At 46.1% G+C, this 24,632-nt stretch overlaps 2 protein-coding genes across 6 annotated transcripts in view; one reads left to right on the plus strand and one right to left on the minus strand.

Moving 5' to 3' along the window:
- Positions 1-24,632, minus strand: part of DNAH12 (dynein axonemal heavy chain 12) — a 323,986-nt gene that overhangs the window by 266,439 nt on the left and 32,915 nt on the right. For 2 of the 4 annotated variants that reach the window (XM_085863779.1, XM_085863782.1), the window contains exons 1-2: positions 10,178-10,311; positions 1,530-1,620 (exon numbers count right to left, since the gene is read on the minus strand). In XM_085863779.1, the coding sequence (XP_085719905.1) occupies positions 1,530-1,620; positions 10,178-10,233 (147 nt within the window). In that variant the 5' untranslated portion in view covers positions 10,234-10,311. Of the gene's footprint in view, positions 1-1,529; positions 1,621-3,642; positions 3,850-10,177; positions 10,312-24,632 lie in introns of those variants that run through there. The other 2 variants (XM_085863780.1, XM_085863781.1) reach the window with 2 other exon arrangements.
- IQUB (IQ motif and ubiquitin domain containing) overlaps positions 3,883-24,632 on the plus strand; it is a 35,157-nt gene continuing 14,407 nt past the window's right edge. The window contains exons 1-5 of one of the 2 annotated variants that reach the window (XM_085863783.1): positions 3,883-4,222; positions 10,247-10,422; positions 20,090-20,245; positions 23,553-23,763; positions 23,913-24,088. In XM_085863783.1, the coding sequence (XP_085719909.1) occupies positions 4,132-4,222; positions 10,247-10,422; positions 20,090-20,245; positions 23,553-23,763; positions 23,913-24,088 (810 nt within the window). In that variant the 5' untranslated portion in view covers positions 3,883-4,131. The remainder of the gene's footprint in view (positions 4,223-10,246; positions 10,423-20,089; positions 20,246-23,552; positions 23,764-23,912; positions 24,089-24,632) is intronic. The other variant, XM_085863785.1, reaches the window with a different exon arrangement.

Consider the following 24,632-nt stretch of genomic DNA (forward strand, 5'->3'; position numbering starts at 1 on the left):
AAGACTCATTCCTTAACTCATTCCTCAAGACTCATTCCCCAGGACTTATTCCCCAGGAGAAAGTCCTCAAGACTCATTCCCCAAGACCTCAAGACTCATTCCTTAAGACCAAGTCCTCAAAACTCATTCCTCAAGACTCATTGCACAAGACATTCCCCAGGACCCATTCCCCAAGACCTCAAGACTCATTCCCCAGGACCGAGTCCTCAAGACTCATTCCCCAAAACCAAGTCCTCAAGACTAATTTCTCAAGACTCATTCCCTAGGACACATTCCCCAAGACCTCAAGACTCATTTCTCAACACATTCATTAAGACCAAGTTCTCAAAACTCATTGCACAAGACTCATTTCTCAACATTCATTCCTTAAGACCAAGTCCTCAAAACTCATTGCACAAGACTCATTCCCTAGGACACATTCCCCAAGACCTCAAGACTCATTTCTCAACACTCATTCCTTAAGACCAAGTTCTCAAAACTCATTCCTCAAGACATTCCCCAGCACCCATTCCACAAGACCTCAAGACTCATTCTCCAGGACCGAGTCCTCAAGACTAATTCCTCAAGACTCATTGCACAAGACTCATTCCTCAAAACATTCATTCCTAAAGACCAAGTCCTCAAAACTCATTCCTCAAGACTCATTCCCTAGGACACATTCCCCAAGACCTCAAGACTCATTACACAACTCATTCCTCAACACTCATTCCCGAGGACACATTCCCCAAGACCTCAAGACTCATTCCTCAAGACTCATTCTTCAGAACTCATTCCTCAAGACTCATTCCCCAGGACCCATTCCCAAAGACCTAGTCCTCGAGATTCATTCCTCAAAACTCATTGCACAACTCATTCCTAAAGAATCATTCCCCAAGACCCATTCCCCAACCTTAAATTCCTTCAGACTCATTCCTCGAGACTCACCCCCCCCCCCAACACCAAGTCCTCAAGACTCATTGCAAAAGACATTCCCCAGGACCCATTCCCCAAGACCTCAAGACTCATTCCCCAGGACCGAGTCCTCAAGACTCATTCCCCAAAACCAAGTCCTCAAGACTAATTCCTCAAGACTCATTGCACAAGACTCATTCCTCAACATTCATTCCTAAAGACCAAGTCCTCAAAACTCATTCCTCAAGACTCATTCCCTAGGACACATTCTCCAAAGCCTCAAGACTCATTGCACAACTCATTCCTCAACTCATTCCCTAGGACACATTCCCCAAGACCTCAAGACTCATTACTCAACTCATTCATCAAGACTCATTCTTCAGAACTCATTCCTCAAGACTCATTCCCAGGACCCATTCCCCAAGACGTCGTCCTCGAGATTCATTCCTCAAAACTCGTTCCTAAAGAATCATTCCCCAACATAAATTCCTTCAGACTCATTCCTCGAGACTCATTCCCCCAACATAAATTCCTTCAGACTCATTCCTCGAGACTGATTCCCCCAACACCAAGTCCTCAAGACTCATTCCTCAACCCAAAGTGATCATTGTCGAAAGACATTGCACTGTTACACTGACCAAGGAGGGCAGCTGGGGTTCTGTTGGGATTGAAACCCTCGACCTGCTGGACTTAGCTGCTTCTTCATAAGCTCTGATTGCCTCGTTCATTCTGAGAACAATAAAACCATAAATACACATCATCATTTTACTTTAATATCTACACTTCACTTTCTTTAATTGACTCTATGTCATCATTTTACTTTCATATCGAAACTTCACTTTCTTTAATTGAATATACGTCATCATTTTACTTTAATATCTACACTTCACTTTCTTTCATTAACTATACATCATCATTTTACTTTAATATCTACACTTCACTTTCTTTAATTAACTATATATCATTATTTTACTTTAATATCTACACTTCACTTTCTTTAATTAACTATACATCATCATTTTACTTTAATACCTACACTTCACTTTCTTTAATTAACTATACATCATCATTTTACTTTAATATCTACACTTCACCTTCTTTAATTAACTATATATCATCATTTTACTTTAATATCTATACCACTTTCTTTAATTAACTATACGTCATCATTTTACTTTAATATCTACACTTCACTTTCTTTAATTAACTATACATCATCATTTTACTTTAATATCTACACTTCACTTTCTTTAATTAACTATACATCATCATTTTACTTTAATACCTACACTTCACTTTCTTTAATTAACTATACATCATCATTTTACTTTAATATCTACACTTCACTTTCTTTAATTAACTATATATCATCATTTTACTTTAATATCTATACCACTTTCTTTAATTAACTATACGTCATCATTTTACTTTAATATCTACACTTCACTTTCTTTAATTAACTATACATCATCATTTTACTTTAATATCTACACTTCACTTTCTTTAATTAACTATACGTCATCATTTTACTTTAATATCTACACTTCACTTTCTTTAATTAACTATACATCATCATTTTACTTTAATATCTACACTTCACTTTCTTTAATTAACTACACATCATCATTTTACGTTCATATCTACACTTCACTTTCTTTAATTAACTATACATCATCATTTTACTTTAATATCTACACTTCACTTTATTTAATTAAATATACGTCATCATTTTACTTTAGTATCTACACTTCACTTTCTTTAATTAACTATACATCATCATTTTACTTTAATATCTGCACTTCACTTTCTTTAATTAACTGTACATCATAATTTTACTTTAATATCTACACTTCACTTTCTTTAATCAACTACACATCATCATTTTACGTTCATATCTACACTTCACTTTCTTTCATTAACTATACATCATCATTTTACTTGAATATCTACACTTCACTTTCTTTAATTAACTATACATCATCATTTTACTTTAACATCTACACTTCACTTACTTTAATTAACTATAGATCAACATTTTACTTTAATATCTACACTTCACTTTCTTGAATGACTATACGTCAGCTCTCCAGCTGTCTCGAAGCCGTCCTGCCTGGGTTTGAATCTCGACCCAGCTATAAACCGTCATCCTGGTGTTTCACAGGCAGGGCGATTCATCAATGTGTGTGCCATCCCTCGGATGAAGGTTAAGCCGGGTGTCCCGTCTGCTAGCATTATTTGGTTGACGTTAAAGATCACGTGGTGTCCTTCACGAAGAGTAGGCGAGCTATCGCTGACACCCTGAACAAATCTAAATACCTGCCCCAATCCAGCAGAGGGAACTGACAACATCAACGGCAGAGCAGCGCCCAGATGAAGAGCAAGAAGCAGCAGGACGAGGAAGAAAATGTGAAGAAGAAGAAGAAGAAGAAGAAGAAGTTAAAAGGAAGAAGAATGTGAATAGGAAGAAGAAGGTGAATAGAAAGAAGAAGAATCTCTCAGGCTAACTGTTGTCCGACTCGCGAGGTTTTGCTGTCCAGTGGTTGGGATGGAGTTTGGTTTAACGTTTTCGGCTCATGGAGACGTCAGAAGAGCGAGAACCTGCTCGAAATGGTGAACCAAACGGCATTTCGAAAGGAAGACATTTTAAAATCAACAGTGAAGTCAAGCATTTCTAAATCGCTCCTGAGAGGTTTTTCTTTTCTTTTAAAACAGGATATATCCGTTACAGCCAAAAGGACCTGGTGTCCGCACCTGGCCGCGGAGAGCCGATGCCGACGGTCGACGCGGGCATCAGGAAGCGGCATCGCAGTCGTGTGGAGATTTCACTTCAAAAGTATTAATTTAATGACACGTTTCACGTCCTTTCAAACCGTTCGCTCAGCGCAATGTGTTCAACTTCGGATTGCCGTGGCGACGCGCGAATTAACCAATCACAGGCTCGCTGGCGTCACGTGATCCGTTACCATGGCGATGGGAACGCGCTGGCATCAAGCGGCGAAAGAGGGTGTGCTTTGGTGAGATGTGAGCTTCCATCGCGTGCTGCGTCCGTGCTGCGTCCGTGCTGTTCGAGGAGCAGCGCTGAGTGAAGAAGAAGGAAAGAGCAACGAAGAAGGCAGAGGAAGTGAAGAAGCCGCGCAAGATACAGAGAGGATCGACGGTCGTGAAAGTAATGGCGAATATCAAACGGTGCAAGAATATGTTGAGACTCGAGGTGAAAAAGATAATATAGAGCAACGAGATATGGACAAGCAGCAGGGAATGGAGGATCCTTCGAAGAAAGAATCACGAGCTGGGGATGTTTCCATGTCACCGGCAGACGACACAGCGACGGGTGAGATTGGTGAAAAAACAAGAAGCGAATACTTCGATATCGCGCGGCTGGGGGCAGTAAAAGGTTTAGAATGATGAAACAATTTTGCAGTTATAAAATTTAAATGTAGACACGGTGAATTAGCATGCATGATGGGAAGAGTTGTGACGTTGGACAAATTTCTATTTATAGCCCTCAGATCAAAGGGACGTACGCGGCCATAAGTGTGACAGAAGACACAGGACAGAAAGGCCGATTATTATAACAGCGCGATGTCGCCGTGCTGTAAAAACACACCACTGCGACCCCAACCTGGGGAGAGAGAGAGAAGAGAGAAGGAGAGGGTGGGGAGAGAGAAGGAGAGGGTGGGGAGAGAGCAGGAAAGGGTGGGGGAGAGAGCAGGAAAGGGTGGGGGAGAGAGCAGGAAAGGGTGGGGGAGAGAGCAGGAAAGGGTGGGGGAGAGAGCAGGAAAGGGTGGGGGAGAGAGCAGGAAAGGGTGGGGGAGAGAGCAGGAAAGGGTGGGGGAGAGAGCAGGAAAGGGTGGGGGAGAGAGCAGGAAAGGGTGGGGGAGAGAGCAGGAAAGGGTGGGGGAGAGAGCAGGAAAGGGTGGGGGAGAGAGCAGGAAAGGGTGGGGGAGAGAGCAGGAAAGGGTGGGGGAGAGAGCAGGAAAGGGTGGGGGAGAGAGCAGGAAAGGGTGGGGGAGAGAGCAGGAAAGGGTGGGGGAGAGAGCAGGAAAGGGTGGGGGAGAGAGCAGGAGAGGGTGGGGGAGAGAGCAGGAGAGGGTGGGGGAGAGGAGGTGAGGGTTGGGGGAGAGAGCAGGAAAGGGTGGGGAGAGAGCAGGAAAGGGTGGGGGAGAGAGCAGGAAAGGGTGGGGGAGAGAGCAGGAAAGGGTGGGGGAGAGAGCAGGAAAGGGTGGGGGAGAGAGCAGGAAAGGGTGGGGGAGAGAGCAGGAAAGGGTGGGGGAGAGAGCAGGAAAGGGTGGGGGAGAGAGCAGGAGAGGGTGGGGGAGAGAGCAGGAGAGGGTGGGGGAGAGAGCAGGAGAGGGTGGGGGAGAGAGCAGGAGAGGGTGGGGGAGAGGAGGTGAGGGTTGGGGGAGAGTAGGGAAGGGGTGGAGAAGAGAGAAGTGGGGGTAGGGTGGAAGAGAGAGAGGAGGGTGTGGTAGGGGAGGGAAGGATGAGAGAGGTGGGAGGGTGGCGGAGACAGAGGTGGGGAGGATGGCAGAGAGAGGAGGGGAGGGTGGGAGAGAGAGGAGGGCGAGGGTGGGGGAGACAGGAGAGCAGAGGGAAAATGGGTGGGGTTGGAGGAGAGAGGAGGGGGAAGGGGTGTGGTTGGAGGAGAGAAGAGGGGGAGAGTGGAGGAGAAGAGCGGGAGAGTGGAGAAGAAGGGGAGAGTGGAGGAGAGAAGAAGGGGAGAGTGAAGGAGAGAAGAAGGGGAGAGTGAAGGAGAGAAGAAGGGGAGAGTGAAGGAGAGAAAAAGGGGAGAGTGAAGGAGAGAAGAAGGGGACAGTGGAGGAGAGAAGAAGGGAGAATGGAGGAGAGAAGAAGGGAGAATGGAGGAGAGAAGAGGGGAGGGTGGAGGAAAGAGGAGGAGAAGGTGAAGGAGACAAATGAGTGGGAGGTGTGAAGCAGAGCAGAGGGGTGGGTGGAGGGGGGAGGAGAGGAAGAGGAGGGGAGGAGGGGTACGAGAAAGGGGGGAGGGAGAGCCACCCCTCACAGAACGTTGCTATACACTCCAGGAGGGAGGGGTGTGAGAGAAAGAGAGGGAGAGGGGAGAGATGAGGGGTATGGGAGGAAAGTACTGCATTTTATTCGGAGGGGGAGCGAGGAGGGGACAGACAGACAGACACAGACAGATGGAGAGAGAGAAAGAGTGGGGAGGGGGGAGGGAAAGAGAGAGAAAGTTGAGGAAGGAATAAGGAACACACACACACACACACACACACACACACACACACACGTACTTTTTTTAGTAATATACAATATCGAGGCTCGTGTGAGAGCGAACACACAGAACATATAACAAGTGCAGCAGGAGATAAGAGGGGCGGGAGAGGGAAGCACAAAATAGTGGGGAACGGAGACATGAGGAGATCTGTGGAAGGGAGATGGATGGGGTGGGGAACACGGGCTAAACAAGATAGACATAATAGGGACTTTCAGGAAGGAAAGCAGCGAATTTAAAGGAGGTTGGTTTGGGGTGGATTAACGGGGGTAGAAAAGATGGTTTTGGATGGGGGAAGATAAGAGATGGTGGTGAACAGCTGTTTTGAAGGCCTTGAGGGAATAGTGGGATTGAAGCGAGTGTGGGAGTTTGTTACAAAGGTGGAAAAAAAAGAGGAATGAAAGAATGAAGGTGAGCAGTTATTTTTGATTTTGGTAGTTTTAACAGAAGGGGGTTGCTGGTGGAGCTTGAGTGCCCTGTGGAAATTAGTGGGGGGGGGGCAGATGCCTGGGGGATGAAGCTGGAGAGGAGGTTGTAGAAGACAGAAAGACCACCAACCTGCCTGTCGTGAGAGCGTGAGAGACCCAAAGACTCATCACGGGAGATACCAATGATCCCAAATGCTTTGGTTTCCACAGCGTGAAGCCGAGAAAGGTGAGAGGCAGGAGCATCAGCCCAGAGGGGAGAGCAGGACTCCATTGGGCTGTGGATGAAGGCTTTGTTTTGTGGTCAGGAGCTCAGGAGTGCCAAGGAAGGACTTTGCACGATGGAGAATGCCCAGTCGGCGACAGCTTTGGATGCCAGCTTGGAAATGTGGCTTTCCCAGGAAAGATCATGTCAGATAGTGAGACCCAGAAGCTTGAATGAAAGGACTTCTTCCAGAGGATTGTTGAGAAAGTAAATGGGTGGGGGGAGGAGGGGGGTTCCAAACGGTCCTTTCGGAGAGACAAAGTGGGAGTGGGAGATTTGTCTGGATTTAAAGACATGTTCCACGTGTTGGACCAGTTTGTGATTTTACCCAGATCTGCAGAGAGCGAAGAAGCTGCTGCTTGCTGGTCTGAGGGATGACAGAGGGTACGGCAGAGGGTGGAGTCATCAGCAAAGAGATAAAGAGGATTTTCCAGAGAGTCAGAGAGATCATTGATGAAAACCAGAAAAAGAACAGGGCACAGAACACTGCCTTGAGGAACTCCAGCCTGGACAGGAAGAGGGGATGAGAGAACTCCATTTTGGGCCACACGTTGACTGCGGCAGGAGAGGAAGTCTGCGAGCCACGAATGGAGATGGCCATGGATACCAAAGGAAGAGAGTTTGGTGAGCAGGGCAGGGTGCCAGACCGTAACAAAGGCATGCGATATGTCTTGAGATATGGCTCTGATTTCATGTCTGGCATTGAGGACCTCCATCCATTGTTGGGAGAGCAGAAGCAGCATATGCAGGGTTGAGTGACCTGGTCTGAATCCAAATTGATGATTGAAAATCAAGCCATTGGAGAAGAGAAAGGATTTAATTTCTGAAGCGATGATGGATTCCATAACCTTGCTGATGATTGGAAGAGGGTTGATTGGTCTGTCGTTGCAGGGATCTGTTTTTGCACATTTTTTTATGCAGGGCAGTAATGTTTGCTGATTTCCAAGCAGATGGCAGATGACCTTGAGCAAATGAGAGGGTGAATAGAAGAGAGAGAGTGAGCAAGAACAGAGGAGCAGGTTTTTAGGACACGTGGGCTGATGTCATCTGGACCGGTTGCAGAATCTGAGTCGAGGTTTGACAGCAAACTCTCCACCTTGTCAGAATAAAAGGACACAGAGTCCAGGCACAGCTGGCTGTGACTGGGTAAGGTGTGTACAGAAAGCAATGGGTTTGGGACACAAGATTTGGAAGCAGAAGATTTACCTCCCTGTTTATGTCATCGATGCATTCCTGGAAAACATCATTTCAATCAAAGGAATATTAATCGAACTTTAAAATCCCATTTAGTTAATGTATTAATGGGGTTATGCGTTCCTGACAGAAATAACGATTGAGTGTAAATTTTTCAGAGTAAATTAATTAAAATATGACTACCATAAAAATCTACATGTCGGAGTCTGTTGGTCTTCTTTTTCCTGTTCAGCACAAGGCTACGAGTTGCATCAATGTCTGAGGGTGTGGCAGTGCTGCTGATGCAGTGCCCCTGTACAATGCCCCTGTAGGTTAGAGTAGGAATAATTTGGAATTTGGCCAGGATGCCGGGGATAGCTCACATGCTCTTCAGGAAGGACACCGTGAAGGGATCTTCAATGTCCACCGACTAACTCCAGCAGATGCGATGCCCAGTTTAACATCCATCCGAGGGACGGCACGCACATTGATTAATCACCCTGCCTGTGAAACACTGCGATGACAGTTTATAGCTGGGCCAGGATTCAAACCTTCATCATCATCATGGAAACCCCATCACGTTTTATTACCCTTGCTTGAGTGGAGCTGTTGAGGATTCTTGGGATGTATGGGATTGCAAAGGTACTCGTATTGTTACGGGGCCGAGTATCGGTGGTGAGCACGACCGCTCGAGGGAGCAGTAGAGTCGGCTCCACCGAACACACCGGAATTGAGGTCGTGCCTTTTGGATAAGTCCGAAAGGCACGGGTCCCTTACTAGACCATGAATCGCCAATAATTCGACCGCGTGGGGTAGGGTCAACTGCCAAACTTCAATATACCTAATTACCCATGCAGACAAAGCTACCGGGGAATTCACACCCTCGACGGACCTCGAGCAGAACGAGCCGTTACTGGGCCCGAACCATGTGTAACCCGAGCAGAGATTACCAAGGCCCGTCGGGCCAAATTTACAATTTACGGCCTCGTTCCACACCATGCCAAGCCAATGAAAGAAACACAGAAACGAGCTGGAACATTTAACAAAAGGGATATTTATTTATAATGGGGCAGGGGAGCACGCAAGAAGGCAGAGTTAACCGAATAGTGAAGGAATAGCAATTTATGTACAAGCACTTATGCAGTTTTACTTAATAGACTGGCGCCACAAACACACACACACACACACACACACACACACACACACACACACACACACACGTACACCCAAAAATAAACGGACCCGTAAGGTCTTTATTGGGGGCCTCCAGCTCAAGGAAAGGCGAGCTGCAGGTCAGAGCCTATTCTTGGACCTTTCCGCCTCGTGCGGTCTTCGACGATCCGGGGTGGCAGGACTCGAACCCGCCACACAATGCCGCTCCAAGCCCAGGCAGACGATCCTCGCGGGACAGGCTCACAGGCACGCGGGCCACAAGAGAAGACGCTCTGTTGGTGGGACCCCAGGAAGGCGACGACTGGCTTCAGAAGACCACCAGACATCCGAAGACCGAAGCCCAGAAGACAACTCTCAACAACTCTCTGAACTCTCCGTTTTGGCCCACGCGCGCTTCTCTTATCCCCGCTCGCACTCCCTCATTGGGCAGAGAGAACGCTATATGCCCATATTTGGAGACAAGCCAGAACGAAACGCTCGTGCCCATATTTGGGGTGAAGCCAGAGCGAAACGCTTGTGCTCATATTTGGGGCGAAGCCAGAGCGTAATGCTTGTGCCCATATTTGGGGCGAAGCGAGAGCGAAACGCTTGTGCCCATATTTGGGGTGAAGCCAGCACACCAACGTCCAGAGAAACCCTGCCTAGCACACTGGACTCCACCCACATACGTGCTGACACGCATGCATGCAATGGTACCGGTGGATGATGGTGGAAGGAAGCGAGGGCAGGTGTTGTTGTTGTTGGTAATTTAAATCCTAACTATCAAAATAACTCACAGCGCACATACAATTAATCACCCATTAAACATAGGACGGGATCCTAACTAGAAACACATACTTACCGATATAGCTGATCTATAGGACCTGGCTGTTGTGTGCAGTAAGCTTCCAAATTCGCAACAGTATTACATGTTACTTTAAGCATTGACACGAAGTTGGAGATGAGATAGCATGGTTCACAAATTCGCTGAATTATTATCACAAGATCTACATAACTTACCTGTGGAAGGATGTTGATTTTGAATGATATACTCTGCGCTGTATTCTCACCCCCATTACACTGAGGCAGAAGGAGGTGCTTTGGAGGAAACGTCGGGGGAGATTGAATGCGCAGTGATACCAAAGCCATTCATTGGTGGGTACCGTGACACAAGGACAGGAACCGAGTACCACAATGCCAGCACACAGAGCCTCAAGAGATGCAGACCTCCCACAGCTGCACAGAGATACAGTCGTGATACTCAGGTGAGACGTTACACAGGTGAGACATGCCAGCGGGCACCTGCAGGGTTTTCCATAAAACGTACAGGTTAAAATGCTTGTAAGTTTTTTGTTTTTATAAGAAGAAAGGGAAACATTAGATCACATTCGTTTCAGTAAGGCTGGCAGCAGGCAGGATAGCCTATATGTGTTCACACGAGCCTCTGAGCTGTGTAGCCTGGGTTAGAATCCCGACCCAGGTATAAACTGCCATCTTGATTCTTGGTGTTTATAAGCTGGATGAGGTATCAATGCGTATGCCTTTCAGAGTAAGGACGTTAAGCCGAAACACCCGTCTGCCAGCACGATCCAACAACGTACTTCGCGAAGAGTGGGTGAGTTATCGCCGGCACCCTGAACAAATTCCAAATTTCTTTCCTAACCTACAGAGGACACTGCATCAGCAGCACAGCTGCGGCCCTGGCAAATGGTGCTGCATACGAAAGAGTTCGACGATGCAATGTCCCATATAAATTGCGCCATTATGGAATGGCTGAACACAAACTTTCCTGGACGTTTGATATCCCTTGGAGGACGATTCATTGAGTACCCTGCCAAGATCATCTGATTTGTCTCCATTGGAATTTTCTTGTGGGGCCATGAAAGGGTATTCCACAACAGACTTCAATCTGTGGAAGATCTGAAGGTACGAGTTCAAGAGGTTGTTTGAATGTTTCACAACAACCCCCACTCGGACTGTACAAAAGACAATGCATTTTGAATTCAGAGATGCATAAAATTAAGGAGAAAGGTAAAACAATATTTCATTCAAGGAACGTCAAAAGTAGAGAAATGTTGTTTGAACTGTCTTACGCTCGATGTTCCATGTAACACCTGAAGTCTATGGAAGGAGGAAACATCAATGTCAATCATCATGGATAACGGGACATGGACAACGCACAATGGATATATCAGCCCAGTATATATGGGTTTTTATTATAAGGTCACAGCATCACAAATCAAGTACTCAGATGGGAACAGCGTCGAGCTGCCCCTACTTTCTTGATACTGACGAACATTTTAAAATAAACCAATGTCACCTGCAGGGTGACCCGTATCTTGCCAAAAGGTGACCACGTGTGACTTCTTTAAGGTCACACTGAAGTGAACAGATCTGCTATCCACCAGGAGCGACTCCTTGAGGAATATCTGCCTACGAGAGATTCCGATGAGAATCGTTCTACAGAGTAACCATGAAAAATATGCGTTTTCCTCATAACGTCACCAAATGACGTCATAATGTCTCAAGCTTGACATATCTAGAAAGCACTCATCGAGGTGTTAAATTTGAGGGACTACACGATATGACTCCTAAAACTTGAAAATTTGACCTTGGGGTCAAATATGTTTGACCTCAGGCACCAACCATGAAGGTCAAGGCCAATTGCCACCAAAAACTAATCAGCTAAGCACCAGACCATATACTACATTCCCATAAAGTTTGGAGATGATTCGATTAAAATTACTCAAAAAATAAGGGTTTCGTCGACCTCCATGATTTACCGCAAAGTGACCTTGACCTTTTTGTGTGCTGAAGGGTATTGTAATAATACTATGATATGTGTACCAACAAGAGTTTCCGATGAGAATTGTGCTCTCCAGAGTGATATAAAGGTGAAAAATCCAATGATTACAGACAAACAAACAAATAAACCAATGTCACCTGCAGGGTGACCCGTATCTTGCCAAAAGGTGACCACGTGCGACTTCTTTAAGGTCACACTGAGGTGAACAGAGTTGCTATCCACCAGGAGCGACTCCTTGAGGAATATCTGCCTACGAGAGATTCCGATGAGAATCTTTCTACAGAGTAACCATGAAAAATATGCTTTTGCCTCATAACGTCACCAAATGACGTCATAATGTCTCAAGCTTGACATATCTCGAAAGCACTCATCAAGGTGTTCAATTTGAGGTACTACACGATATGGTTCCTAACACTTGAAAATTTGACCTTGGGGTCAAATGTGTTTGACCTGAGGTGCTAACCATGAAGGTCAAGGCCAATCGTCACCAAAAATTAATCAGCTGAGCGCCAGACCATGAACTATATTCCCATGAAGTTTGAAGAAGATCCGATCAAAATTACTCAAAAAATAAGGGTTTCGTCGACTCCCCTGATTTGCGACAAAGTGACCTTGACCTTTGACCTTGACCTTCAAAATTTTATGTGCTGAAAGGGACCTCTATAGGCCTCTGATATGCGAAGTTACAAAAATTTCCAATGATAACTGTGCTCTGCAGAGTGATTTATACGTGATTACAGACCAAAAAAAAAAAAAACATATGAAGGTCAAGGCCAATCGCCACCAAAAATTAATCAGCTGAGCGCCAGACCATGAACTATATTCCCATGAAGTTTGAAGACGATCCGATCAAAATTACTCAAAAAATAAGAGTTTCCTCGACTCCCCTGATTTGCGCCAAAGTGACCTTGACCTTTGACCTTGACCTTCAAAATTTTGTGCACTGAAAGGGACCTCTATAGGCCTCTGATATGCGAAGTTACAAAAATTTCTGATGATAACTGTGCTCTGCAGAATTTTTTATACGTGATTACAGACAAACAAACAAACAAACAAAAACAAAAAACATACAAGCTGACTAACATATCTTGTAAAAACTTCGTTTTGGCAAGATAAAAAACTTACCAAGCAACAGATCTTGCAAACACTTCGTTTTGGCAAGATAAAAATGGACCCGAAAAAAATGTCACATGATGCATCTGCTCGTGGACGTGCATGTATGATTACGAATTCCATCAGCTTTCATAGGGATGGCAGGATGGCCGAGAGGTACGCGCACTCTCCTCTAAGCTGTCTATCCTGGGTTCAAATCCCGACCCAGCTATAAACTGCATTCCCGGTGTTTCACAGGCAGGGTGAATCATCAATGTGTGTGCTGTCGCTTGGATGGATGTTCAGCGGGTGTCCCTTCCACCGGCATTTGTTGGTGGATGTTGAGGATGCCACAGTGTCCGTCATGAAGAGTCAGTGAGCTATTGTCGACACAATGGCCAAATTCCAAGTTGCTGCCCGGATATATCCATCAGTGGCACAGCTTTGTCCTCAGCCAATGATGCTACCCCACAGCCTTATGCTGCATACAAAAGAAGATGATTTGCGAGAAAGGCAATCTTTGCAGATCATCTATCCAATAATTCACAGCAATGTCACGGACACTGCATCATGGAGCATGCCGCTTGGCGCAGAGAATACTGTTACAGATCCGGAATTCGGGGCTCGCCATGAGATGAAGCACTCAAGTCCCTCCTGAACGCCTGTTCCTGAGACCACTGGGCATAGATAACTCCATGCACAGGTGGGTTGCTCTGCAACCATGAATGCCGATTGGTACCGCCAATCCTGGCAGGGTTACACTACTTCATGTGTTACCGTTTCGGGTGGATTGACCGCACCAAGCAAGTTTTGTGCCCTCAATGTGCATTTGTGTTCACTTACCATATTGGGTGCAGCCAAGCGGAGCTGCCAAGTACGCACCGGCTAACACAGCAAATCAGGTGGAGTACAATTTCCCATCTAACTATACTTGTGCACTGTGTCAGACCAATAAAGGAAAAGACAACTGAGACAGATTGGCAATAACAACAAACAATTATTTATTACAAACACACAAGCAAGCAATCATTTAAAAACAAGTATTTATACTCTGGAACTGGTGGTGTTGGGATTATGGTGGCTGAGAAGTGGGTGGAGAAGGTGTTGGAGGTTAGGAGGGTAAATGCAAGAGTTATAGTCCTAAAGCTGTTGTTTGATAAGCGTATATTAACAGTAGTATCAACATACGCCCCACAGATAGGATGAAGTGAGGAGGAGGAGAAGGATGAGTTTTGAGACACACTTGTGCATGTTGTTTCAGGGATTAGCGAGAGAGAAGTTGTGATCGGAGGGGATTTGAATGGACATGTTGGAGCATTGGCAAAAGGATATGAGGGTGTGCATGGTGGGTCAGGTTTCGGAGTGAAAAACACTAAAGTTGTAAGAATACTTGAGTTTGGGGATGCTTTCGATATGGTCGTCTGCAACACAATGTTTAAGCAGAGGCCAAGCAGACTGATCACTTTTGAGTCAGGAGGTATAAAGAGCCAGATAGACTACTTTCTAGTTAGGAGATTAGACAGGAAGTTCGTTCACAATGTGAAAACAATAGGTGGAGAAGAATATGCCTTACAACACAGTCTGCTCGTGTGTGATGTAAAGTTAAGTTGGAGCAGGGAAAAAGAGGAAACCTTACGTCTCAAGGAGAAGAGTATGGAAACTAAGAGATCAGAATGTAAAGGAACATTTCTATTGGGAACTTCTGGAAATGAATCTTGGAAACCCTATGGTAGGAGAGTTGATGGAACTCTTTAAAAGATGGGCTGCTGCGAGCTACTGAAACGACATGTGGCTGGTCGAAGGGCCCAGCTCGACATGAGGCTACATGGTGGTGGAATAATGAGGTGGATATGGCGATTCAAGAAAAAAGAAAACTGTTTCAGATTTGGAAAAAGGGAGGAGATAAGAAGGAATACTTTGTGGCTAAACTTAGGGCAAGAAAACGAAGGGAAAAAACATAGTACAGGATTCACTTTCAGATGTGATAAATAATGCAGATGGTAGAGGGGAGATATTTAGGATAGCAAAGTAAATGATTGGTCAATAAGGATCTCATAGGAGAACAATAAGGATCTCATAGGAGAACAATGTGTGAAGGATGATGTGGGAAATGTACTGGTTGACTATGGGGAGATTAGAAATGCTTGGAGGAGTTACTATGAGCACCTGCTAAATCAGGAGTTTCCTTGGAACAAGGATATTCTGGAGGCAATAGAGCCGGTGCAGGGCCAACCACCTGAGATACAGAATGAATGGGTGAAGAAAGCCATCGATGAAATGAAGAATGGTAAAGCGGCGAGCAGTATTGGCACAGAGATGCTGAAGGCATCTGGTGATATTGGAGTGAATTTAATCACTAAATTGATAAATGCAATTATAAGGGAGACATCTGTCCCAGATGAGTGGTCAAAAAGTGTAATGGTGAATATTTATAAAGGGAAGGGTGATGCCTTAGTTTGGAGCAACGATAGGGGTCTGAAGCTGCTGGACCATGGAATGAAAGTGGTGGAGAGAGTCATGGATAAATTGATAAGACAGAGTGTTAATATTGTTGCGGTTGAGGAAATTGGCAAACCACCATTCAGGTCCCGTAGGTGAGATATCTCTGTAAGTACATGTGTAGTTAGCCCCAAACCCGTTGTTTAGAGGGAATAAATGTGATTCATTCGGGCTGCGACCCTTTAAGATAGCCGTTTTTCTGTTCTATCTTTATTTTGAACCAACCACGTCTCAACCGCCATCACACAACAACCCCCGACCACAACGCCGCTTCAAAACAACAACAACGCCAACAGTCATGACCTTTACCTTCACAACTCGCTCCCGCAAACATCGCATCACCGCCATTCCAAACGTCACCATGGCCATGGACCAGCACTTTAAACCCTCCACCACCTTCGCCTCTCCTTCTGCGGCCATTCCCGCGCCGCTTGTGGGCGCCGGGCGTCGGGCTGTCCTGGCCTCGTGTGGGACGCGCGCCGAGCCGCGGGTGCAAATAGCGGCCTTTCCGAGGAGAAGTCGGATCAGGAATGATACACGCCCACTTCTGATCCGTCCAATCAGCAAGCGCGGGGCGATTTGGCCCCGCCTCCAGGCGTGTCGGAGTAGAATCGATATATGCAAATTCGAGGATCAGGGGAGATTCACGCCCCTTTTTCTCCGTCCAATGGGTGAGCGTGGCTCCACCCCGAGCTCCTTCTGATCCAGAAATTTGCATATGGGTTCTCCTGCCGTACTATAAAGCGCAGAGTGCGGGGTGAATTTAGTCAGTTTTGGGCTCGGGCGAGTTGGAGAAGTGTGGCAGCGGTTGAGTGTGGCAGCAGCAGTCAAGACGGGTCTGGAGGAGAGTCAGTCTGTCGGGGTTCGGAGTCTGTCAGGGAGCTGCAGAGAGGGGAAGCCGGGAGCGCGGTCGAGGTCGCAGTGGAGTCGCTCGTCGCGGGACCCAAGCAAGCCAGCTATCCTCTTTCCCCAGAGCATCAACAATTCCCCCTTCCCCCCCCCCCCCCCCCGCGCTGAGATAGTGCGGAAAGGGGGCCCCGTTCCCACCCCATTCCAAGCAGTGCCAACGAAACCCGCGGAGGAGTGCGGAGTCGGCGCACCGTCGCCACATTTGCGGCTCATCACAAGACGGGTAGGCTCCGCCCGGTCTCGCGCCCATAGGCCCCGTCTGTCCCCTTGTCGTTTAGGGTGGCCCTTTTCTTTTGCTTTTGAGTATATGTGTTGTCGGCGCCGTATGTAAAGTAAAACTGTGTAAGTGTTGCCGTGTGCTCGCGTAGTCGGTAGTATCTCTGCATTGTTGTGTTTCTTTTGTTGCAATTGCTTTTGGTGCATAATTGTTGTAATTGTATATGTGCGCTTTCCATGTGCCGCGGAATAAATGTGCCTCATGTTGAACTGTTTTCCCGTTTCGCTTCGTCTTTTCTTTAGTTGAATCTCCATCTTACTTCACGTAAAGGGTTGGTAGTGGGCTAAATATGCCCGATAATTAATCGGAACCATCGAGGTTGACGATAACACCGCTCGGTTATCCCGATAGTACGGAACGGGTCGCTTAAAGTGGCCCGTGTCCGGAGTCGACCTGCGGCGAGGTGCGATCGCCCGGTCTACCCTCCGTGTGGGTACTTAGGTAGGTCGAATTTGGCGAACAACCCTATCCCACGCGGGGGGCCGATTGGCACGATCGTGGTGAGGCCGAAAGGCCCACCCGTGACTAGTTCCCGGCGTTAGTTCGAGAGGGTCACGACGGAATTGTCCGTCCGGTGGGCGACGTGCCGCGATTCGAGTTACGTGGCCGCTCACACGCCGGCGGGCGCGAATTCGCAACAATATACATTAAATGCAATTTGGTTTCATGCCAGGAAAGGGGCATGACAGAGGCAATTTTTATAGTAAGGCAATTACAGGAAAAATATCTGGGGAAGAATAAACAACTGTGCTTTATATATTATGGATTTGGAGAAGGCGTTTGATAGGATGCCTCAGGAAGTGGTACAATGGTCCATGAGAAAGTTACGTGTGGAGGATTGGTTAGTTAGGGTAGTCATGGCAATGTATGATGGCCCAAAAACTTCTGTGACGGTGATTGGAGTGCAGAGTGAAGAATTTGAAGTGAAAGTGGGTGTTCATCAGAGGGTCAGTCTTGAGCCCAATCCTGTTCATCATGGTTCTCGAGGCTATATCACAGGAAGTTAGAGGCTCACTTTGGGAACTCCTGTATGCTGACGACTTGGTGCTGATAGCCGACAGTATGGAAGAAGTAATGGAAAAATATGCAGGATGGAAGGAGGGTATGGAGGCCAGAGGACTGAAAGTGAATGCAGGGGAAACGAAAGTACTGATTAGTGGTGCGGGAAAAGGAAATGTGTAAAAAAAGAGAAAGGTGGCCCTGTGCTGTCTGTAGAAAAGGTGTTGGCAGCAATTCAATGTTGTGTCAATCCTGCGACTGCTGGGTGGCATCAGGGGTAGACTGCAGGTGGTACCTGACTTCAAATGTGCTGTTTGTGCAGGTAAACAAGTGACTCCAGTTAGAGTGGAAAGGTTAGTTTCTGGGGATATATCCCTGGAATGTGTGGATAAATTTTGTTCCCTTGGTGATATGATTAGTGCAGGTGGTGGTGTGGAGGCAGCAGTGAATGCAAGAATGGGAAGTGGCTGGAGGAAGTTTAGGGAGTTGTTACTCCTATTGACATCGAAAAGGATCTGTCTCCGATTTAAGGGGAAACCTTATGCAGCTTGCGCTAGAAGCGTGATGATGTATGGCAGCGAAACATAGGTGATCAAAAAGGTGAACGGAGGTGTGAACGAAATGAAATGAGAATGGTGAGGTGGATATGTGGTGACACTGAAGGATAGGAAATCAAATGTGGAATTAAGAGACAGGTTAGGTGTTGAAAGCATTAGTGAGGTTATGCATCGGGGTAGGTTGAGATGGTTCGGACATGTGGAAAGGATGTTGGCGGGTAGTTGTGTGAAGAGGTGTATTCATATGAATGTGAATGGAAGGAGAGTTAGAGGCCGTCCGAGGAAAACATGGGATGTGTTGCTGAGAGATTATCTAAGAGTTAAAGGCCTAACAAGATGGCTTGCAAGGGATCATGTAGCCTGGACAGCAGCCAGTAGGTGACCCACGGCTTATACATGCAAGCAGGGAAATAGCCATAAAACGACGATGATGACTATGATGATCAAGAAAGCAAAAAGGCACATAAAAGCATATTTAACCATCACACGTATTCTTATTCAATCTTACACAAAAGACTTGGCCATCATTCACTCAGGGGAGAAGAATAAAACAAGGACTTGAAAATAAAATAAAAGTAACGTATGGAGAAAAGAAAAGCAGCCTTTCCCTTTCTCCCTCACCTCACACATCCCAATACACTAGAGAATGCGGAGGAAAATGGATGGGGAATATTGGCAGTGGCGATGTGACGTGATTGGGACACAGCCACGTCTTTGAGGTGCCCAGACCCAGAAAGCGAGTCCTCTACGGCATCCCAGATATGCAAGCTGGAAATGCGACTCGCCCTCTCCTCTGCCTCGGCTTCTTCATCCTCTGCCCTCCCGTAAATGAGGCGCCGCCATTCACCCTCTTCGTCCTTCGTAGCTGACAGGATCAAGAACGGAGGACTACATTCGTGGAAGGAGTGTTTTCCCCCCTTATTTTCTTCACCCGCTTTTCAGTTACCTGACACCAACTGCTCGTGAAACTTTTCTTTCTTCACCCTCACATGCCTTTTTTCCCCTCTCACGAGCCTTCCCCGTCTCTCAGCCTTCTGCATCTCTTTTTCTTCCTCTTGTGAGCTCTTTCTGTCTCGGCTCGTGTAAGTAACTGTACCGTGTATTGTATGTGAACTGGTACAAGCACCACATCCAAAACTCCACACAGGCTCATGCTCCCGAGCCTTGATTCTGATCACCCGTGCACTCTTCGAGAGCGCTGCCCCCAGGGCAGCTCATCAACATGATGCCCGCAGAGTCACAATCACTTTCATCCAACACCACACCATGAATATGCATGTAAGAATGCAGTGAAAACGGAGAGGAACTCCGCCGGACCGAGGAATGACCGAACGGCAGCGGGGTTGAAGGTAAGACCGATGGGGTGAAGGAAGAATGATTGAAAGCAGCAGAGGGATTGAACAGAACGATGGTGTGAAGGAGGAAAGATTGAAAGTAACAGAAGAGGAGGGGGTGGAGGGAGAGACATTACACTGGGGAAATAAAACCTAACCAACACATGCCCCCCGAACAGCCCTTTGACAAGGGACCAAGGACCGTCTATACAAAGACGATTGAAATATCTGATCCTCGGGTCACCTCCGTGTCCATGCATGCTCTCCCCCTGGGATCATGGAGGATGCCGCTGGAGCAGAGAATACTAAGGAAGAAGTCCTCTTTAAAATTTGGGGAAAATATAGGAAGAAGTCTGTTGGCCATCCCTGCACTGACTGTACAACCTTTAAGCAGACATCATTGCAAATGTATTTTAATACTTAACACTTATGTAACTACATGAAGCCATGTATTTGCAGACACTGTCTGAGAAGCATCAGTCCCAACAGACTGCAAACACCACCTCCACACAGACGCCCAGAGCTGGCTACTTCAACATCAACACAACCCAAGTGCTGATTTTTCCAAGACAGTACATCACGGCAGATGAAATCCACGCACGGAGGGAGGAAGCTGTGAGTGCCCGAATTACCTCTGCCATCAAAGGTGGACGGAGCTTGTGTTTTCACCCGTCTGTTTGTTTGTTTGTCTGTGAGCAGGATGTCTCAAAAAAGTTATGGACGAATTCGGACCAAATTTGGTGGACAGGTTGGGTGTTTGACAAGGACGAATTGATTCCATTTTAGTGAAGATCTAAATCCGGACTGGCCGATAATTTTTGTAATTTTTTTTGAAGTGATTCTTCACCATCGAGTGGCAGGGCCAAAAACGATATATAGCACGATATCTCAAAAAGATATGGACGGATTTAAACGAAACTGGGTGGATGAATTGGGTAGGTGTGAAGAACAAGGCGATTAGATTTTGGTTCAGGTCTAGATGCAGATCCAGCCAAACAGTGGGATATAAAACGTAAACTGTTCAGCCTGGTGGAGATACGCGCTCTACCGAGTGCCGTTCGAGTTACCTTCACCAAAGGAGATGGAATTGCATTTGGGTCCATTTGTCTGTCTGTCTGTCCACACAGAACGTTCATGTTTTTCTCCTCAACCGCTAGTCAGATTGAGACAAAATTTTCACTATTGGTGCAACTACTCATGTAGAATGTTTTAATGATAATTATGACGTCATAGGTCACTGGTGTGGCAGCCATGTTGGAAAAACAAAACTTTGGACCTCTGTATCTCTGAAACCCCACCAAGGAAAAAATTGAAACTCAGCACAAAGAAAGTACTCCTCATGGGAAATGAGGTTGATTTTTTATCGCATCATAGGTGCCCTTGTTATGACGTCACAATTGCATACGTAGAACGCCACATCCGATCAGTATGAAAATTTTTGAGGGTCATCTAGGGATAAAATGGTCCACAGAAAAAAAGTCATTACATCATCGGTCACATGATTTGGCAGCCATATTGTTTTTGGGGTTTTTTTAAACCTTCAAAAATTTTATTCTCTGAAGTGGCTGAAGAAATTGAGGCGAAACTTTACACGTATGACCGCCTGTCCATGAGGAACAAAAGGTTCAGACATGTGATATCCTAAGTCACATGGTTTGGCAGTCATATTGGATTTACCCTCAAACCTATGAAAATACACCACTCAAAATAAGTCCTGGTAAGAGTCTGCAATCTCTGATTGCTCTTTTTCTTGTTCAAGTTTTGTAATGGGCCAGTACCTTTCATCTTTCACACCAACACCTTTATTGTTTGGTAATCAAGTACATGAAATCCTGGGAATGTTCCCTGAAATGCTCTCAACATCTTCTTCAGTGACTTTGTTTCAATGTAGGAGCAAGTGTCATAAATAAAGATGCGCTGCTCGGTGTTAAATTGCCCAATTATTTCAATACAGGACCTGCAAAATAATAAATAACTAAATAAATTAATAAACAGTGTCATGGGCAATCTAAGGAAATTTGAAATTTATTCACAACAATATTACGAAGAAAATCTCTGCAGGATCGAATGTTGCCCTTTTTTAAGGTCCATCCTGTATACAAAGCTCTTTCTAACAACTCACTCACCGACTCACTCACTGCCTGATGGAAATGTTAGTACTTTCTAGTTGGGCTCGAAAATTTAAATTTGGTATACTGATGTTAATCAAAGTCACGATTCTAGAAGAAGAAAATCACAAAACTGTCCACAAACAAAAATATCTCCAAACAAAAGTCAGCTTGTGGAGCCCAGCTCCTTCATCTTGAAGAGGGATGGAACTTTGGACAATGCCGGTGTTGCGTCATTTCCCCAGCCGGAAGAGGGGTGGAACTTGGACTGTGCCAGTGGCGCATCATTTCCTCGGCATGGAGAGGGGCAGAACTTGGACTGTTCTGGTGGCACGTAATTTCCTCAGCAGAAGAGGGGTGGTCCTTGGACTGTGCCGGTGGCGCATCATTTTCTCAGCCGGGAGAGGGGCAGAACTTGGACTGTGGTGGTGGTACATCATTTCCCAAGCTCGAGACAGGCAGTGCTTGGACTGTGGCAGAGGCGCATCATTTCCCCAGCCAAAGACAGGCTTGGACTGTCCCGGTGGCGCATCATTTTCTCAGCCTGGAGATGGGCGGAACTTGGACTATGCCGGAGGCGCATCATTTCCTCAGCCTGGAGAGGGGCGGAACTTGGACTGTGCTGGTTGCACGTCATTTCCTCAGCCTGGAGAGGGGCGGTGCTTGGACGATGCCGGGGGCGCATCATTTCCCCAGCAAGAGACAGGCGGTGCTTGGACTGTGCTGGTGGCGCCTCATTTCCTCAGCCGGGAGAGGGGCGGAACTTGGACTGTGGTTGTGGCACGTCATTTCCTCAGCCTGGAGAGGGGCGCTGCTTGGACTGTGCCAGAGGCACATCATTTCCCCAGCCGGAGACAGGCGGTGCTTGGACTACGCATACATGAAAAGCTCATACTGCTCTTTCATTCTTCATGAAATTGTATTTATCTGCTTGAAGAATGCAATCACAATCCATATATATATAATATATTTGACTGATACAGCAAATTTGAAATTAGGCTGGTCCGAAGGCCTTTCTTTTTAAAAATAGTGAGGGGCCTTCAACATCGAAAAGAAAGTGCAAGAAGCAGCTTGATTTATAATCCTTCTCACCGATTGCATGGGCCCAATTCCCCTGACAATGAAATTCCTGACCGAAGTGATTCTAAGGTGGTATGTTATAATCCCTCAACTATCCTGTCATAAAATAATGTGAAAGTTCTGAAAGAACAGAATAAATTTAACTGCTGTAGCATTGCAGGTTTACCATTGGTTTTAATCTCCATTTGCAGGTTTCAAAGGTAGAACGGAATTCACCCAGGATTCAAACTATCCACCTCCATTTCCACAAAGGATCACGTTTCATGGACCAAGTTGTGAAGCTTTGTAGTTTTCATGTTGTTCTGAGGGTTCTTTTCAGGATTGTCACTGAAGCCCAGACAGCCTCCAATTGTAGCTCGTTTGTCATAATATTACTCAGTGTAGTTTTTTTAAGATCTCGGTGAGCTTCTTTTTTATAACTCCTGTTGCTCCAACTATCACTGGCACAATGTCTGTGCTCTTCAGCTTCATGGTTCTCTCGACTACATTTTTCACATCCTGGGACTTGGTCATTTTTCTAGTCTCCGTGGTATTGAGATGAAAGTCTCCTGGGTACTGACACCTTGATTAGCAATGTCATCCTTGAAACGTGGTCCTTTACTGAAATGGAGGTGGATACTTTAAATCCTGGGAGGATTCTGTTCCATCTTCTGAAACAGGCAAATTTAGATGACAACCAACGGTTAAACTGTGTGATAACTGTTCCTAATGGAAAACTGATTATTTTGTCTCAGGTTGTTCTCCTGCAGAAGCATCTCCGTGCGTGGTTGGCTCGCATGCTCGTGAAGAATTTAAAACGGATATGCATGGAAAACTCTCAGTGGCATCTACAAATGGAGAAACTAAAACAACAGAATAAGGAAGAGCGTCAGCAATGGGAAATAGATCATTGTGTGAACCCGAAAAGCAAGGAAGACTTTGAGTTCCTATTCTACAGCTTGGAAAGTAAGTTTTGGCACTTTGAAATCCAATTATGACAGTAGCAAGTCCAGATTGGCAGTTTGTTAAAATGAATTCCAATGAGAACGTTTCAAAACTTTTTTTGCGAGTGTGATTTGTAACTGTTATGAAGAACGGCCTTGTGCTTCAAACAGAATGGTGCCACGAGGAACTGGCTATCATAAATGCAATGAAGAAAGGTGCAGAGCGTAAGGCAGCCCTGTGCAGACTTCTCGACCACCAGACTCAGATGTTGGCTTCCATCGACTACTACAAGAAAATCGCAGTTCAGGAAAACAGAAAAAAGGCAGCACACCACCTCCTACACAAGGTTGCTTATAACCACCCTTAAACATTGTGTGTGTTTGTACTTGTCTACCACTCGGTGCACCATTTACGGTAAGTGATTGCTAAAAAAAGAAAAACACCCGAAACTGTTATTCTGTGTTCCTCCCTACCAGTCAACTATGCTGGGCTGATTTCTGCCATATTAGCATGCAGAGCCAGAACAAGGCCTCTGTATATCCACGAGCTTATACTGGTCTCTCTAGAAAATATTACACACTGGTCTTCTTCGTTTGTATGCAGCACAAGGCTGCAGGGTCACATCATTAGCTGACGGCACGGCTGCGCCGCTGATGCAATGCCCTCTGTTGGTTAGGGCAGGAATTTGGAATATCGCCTACTCTTCGCTAAGGACACCATGGGATCTTTAACGTCCACTAACTAATGGTGGCAGACGGAACGCCTGTTTAACGTCCATTCAAGGGACGGCACGCACAATGATGAATCACACTGCCTGTGAAACACGGGGATGACAGTTTATAGCTGGGTCGGTATTCGAACCGAGGCTAGACAGCTTAGGTGTGAGTGTG

The sequence above is a fragment of the Eptatretus burgeri genome, chromosome 18 (assembly GCF_056783735.1).
Source record: "Eptatretus burgeri isolate ZD-2024b chromosome 18, Ebu_testis_v1, whole genome shotgun sequence".
Lineage (NCBI taxonomy): Eukaryota > Metazoa > Chordata > Myxini > Myxiniformes > Myxinidae > Eptatretus > Eptatretus burgeri.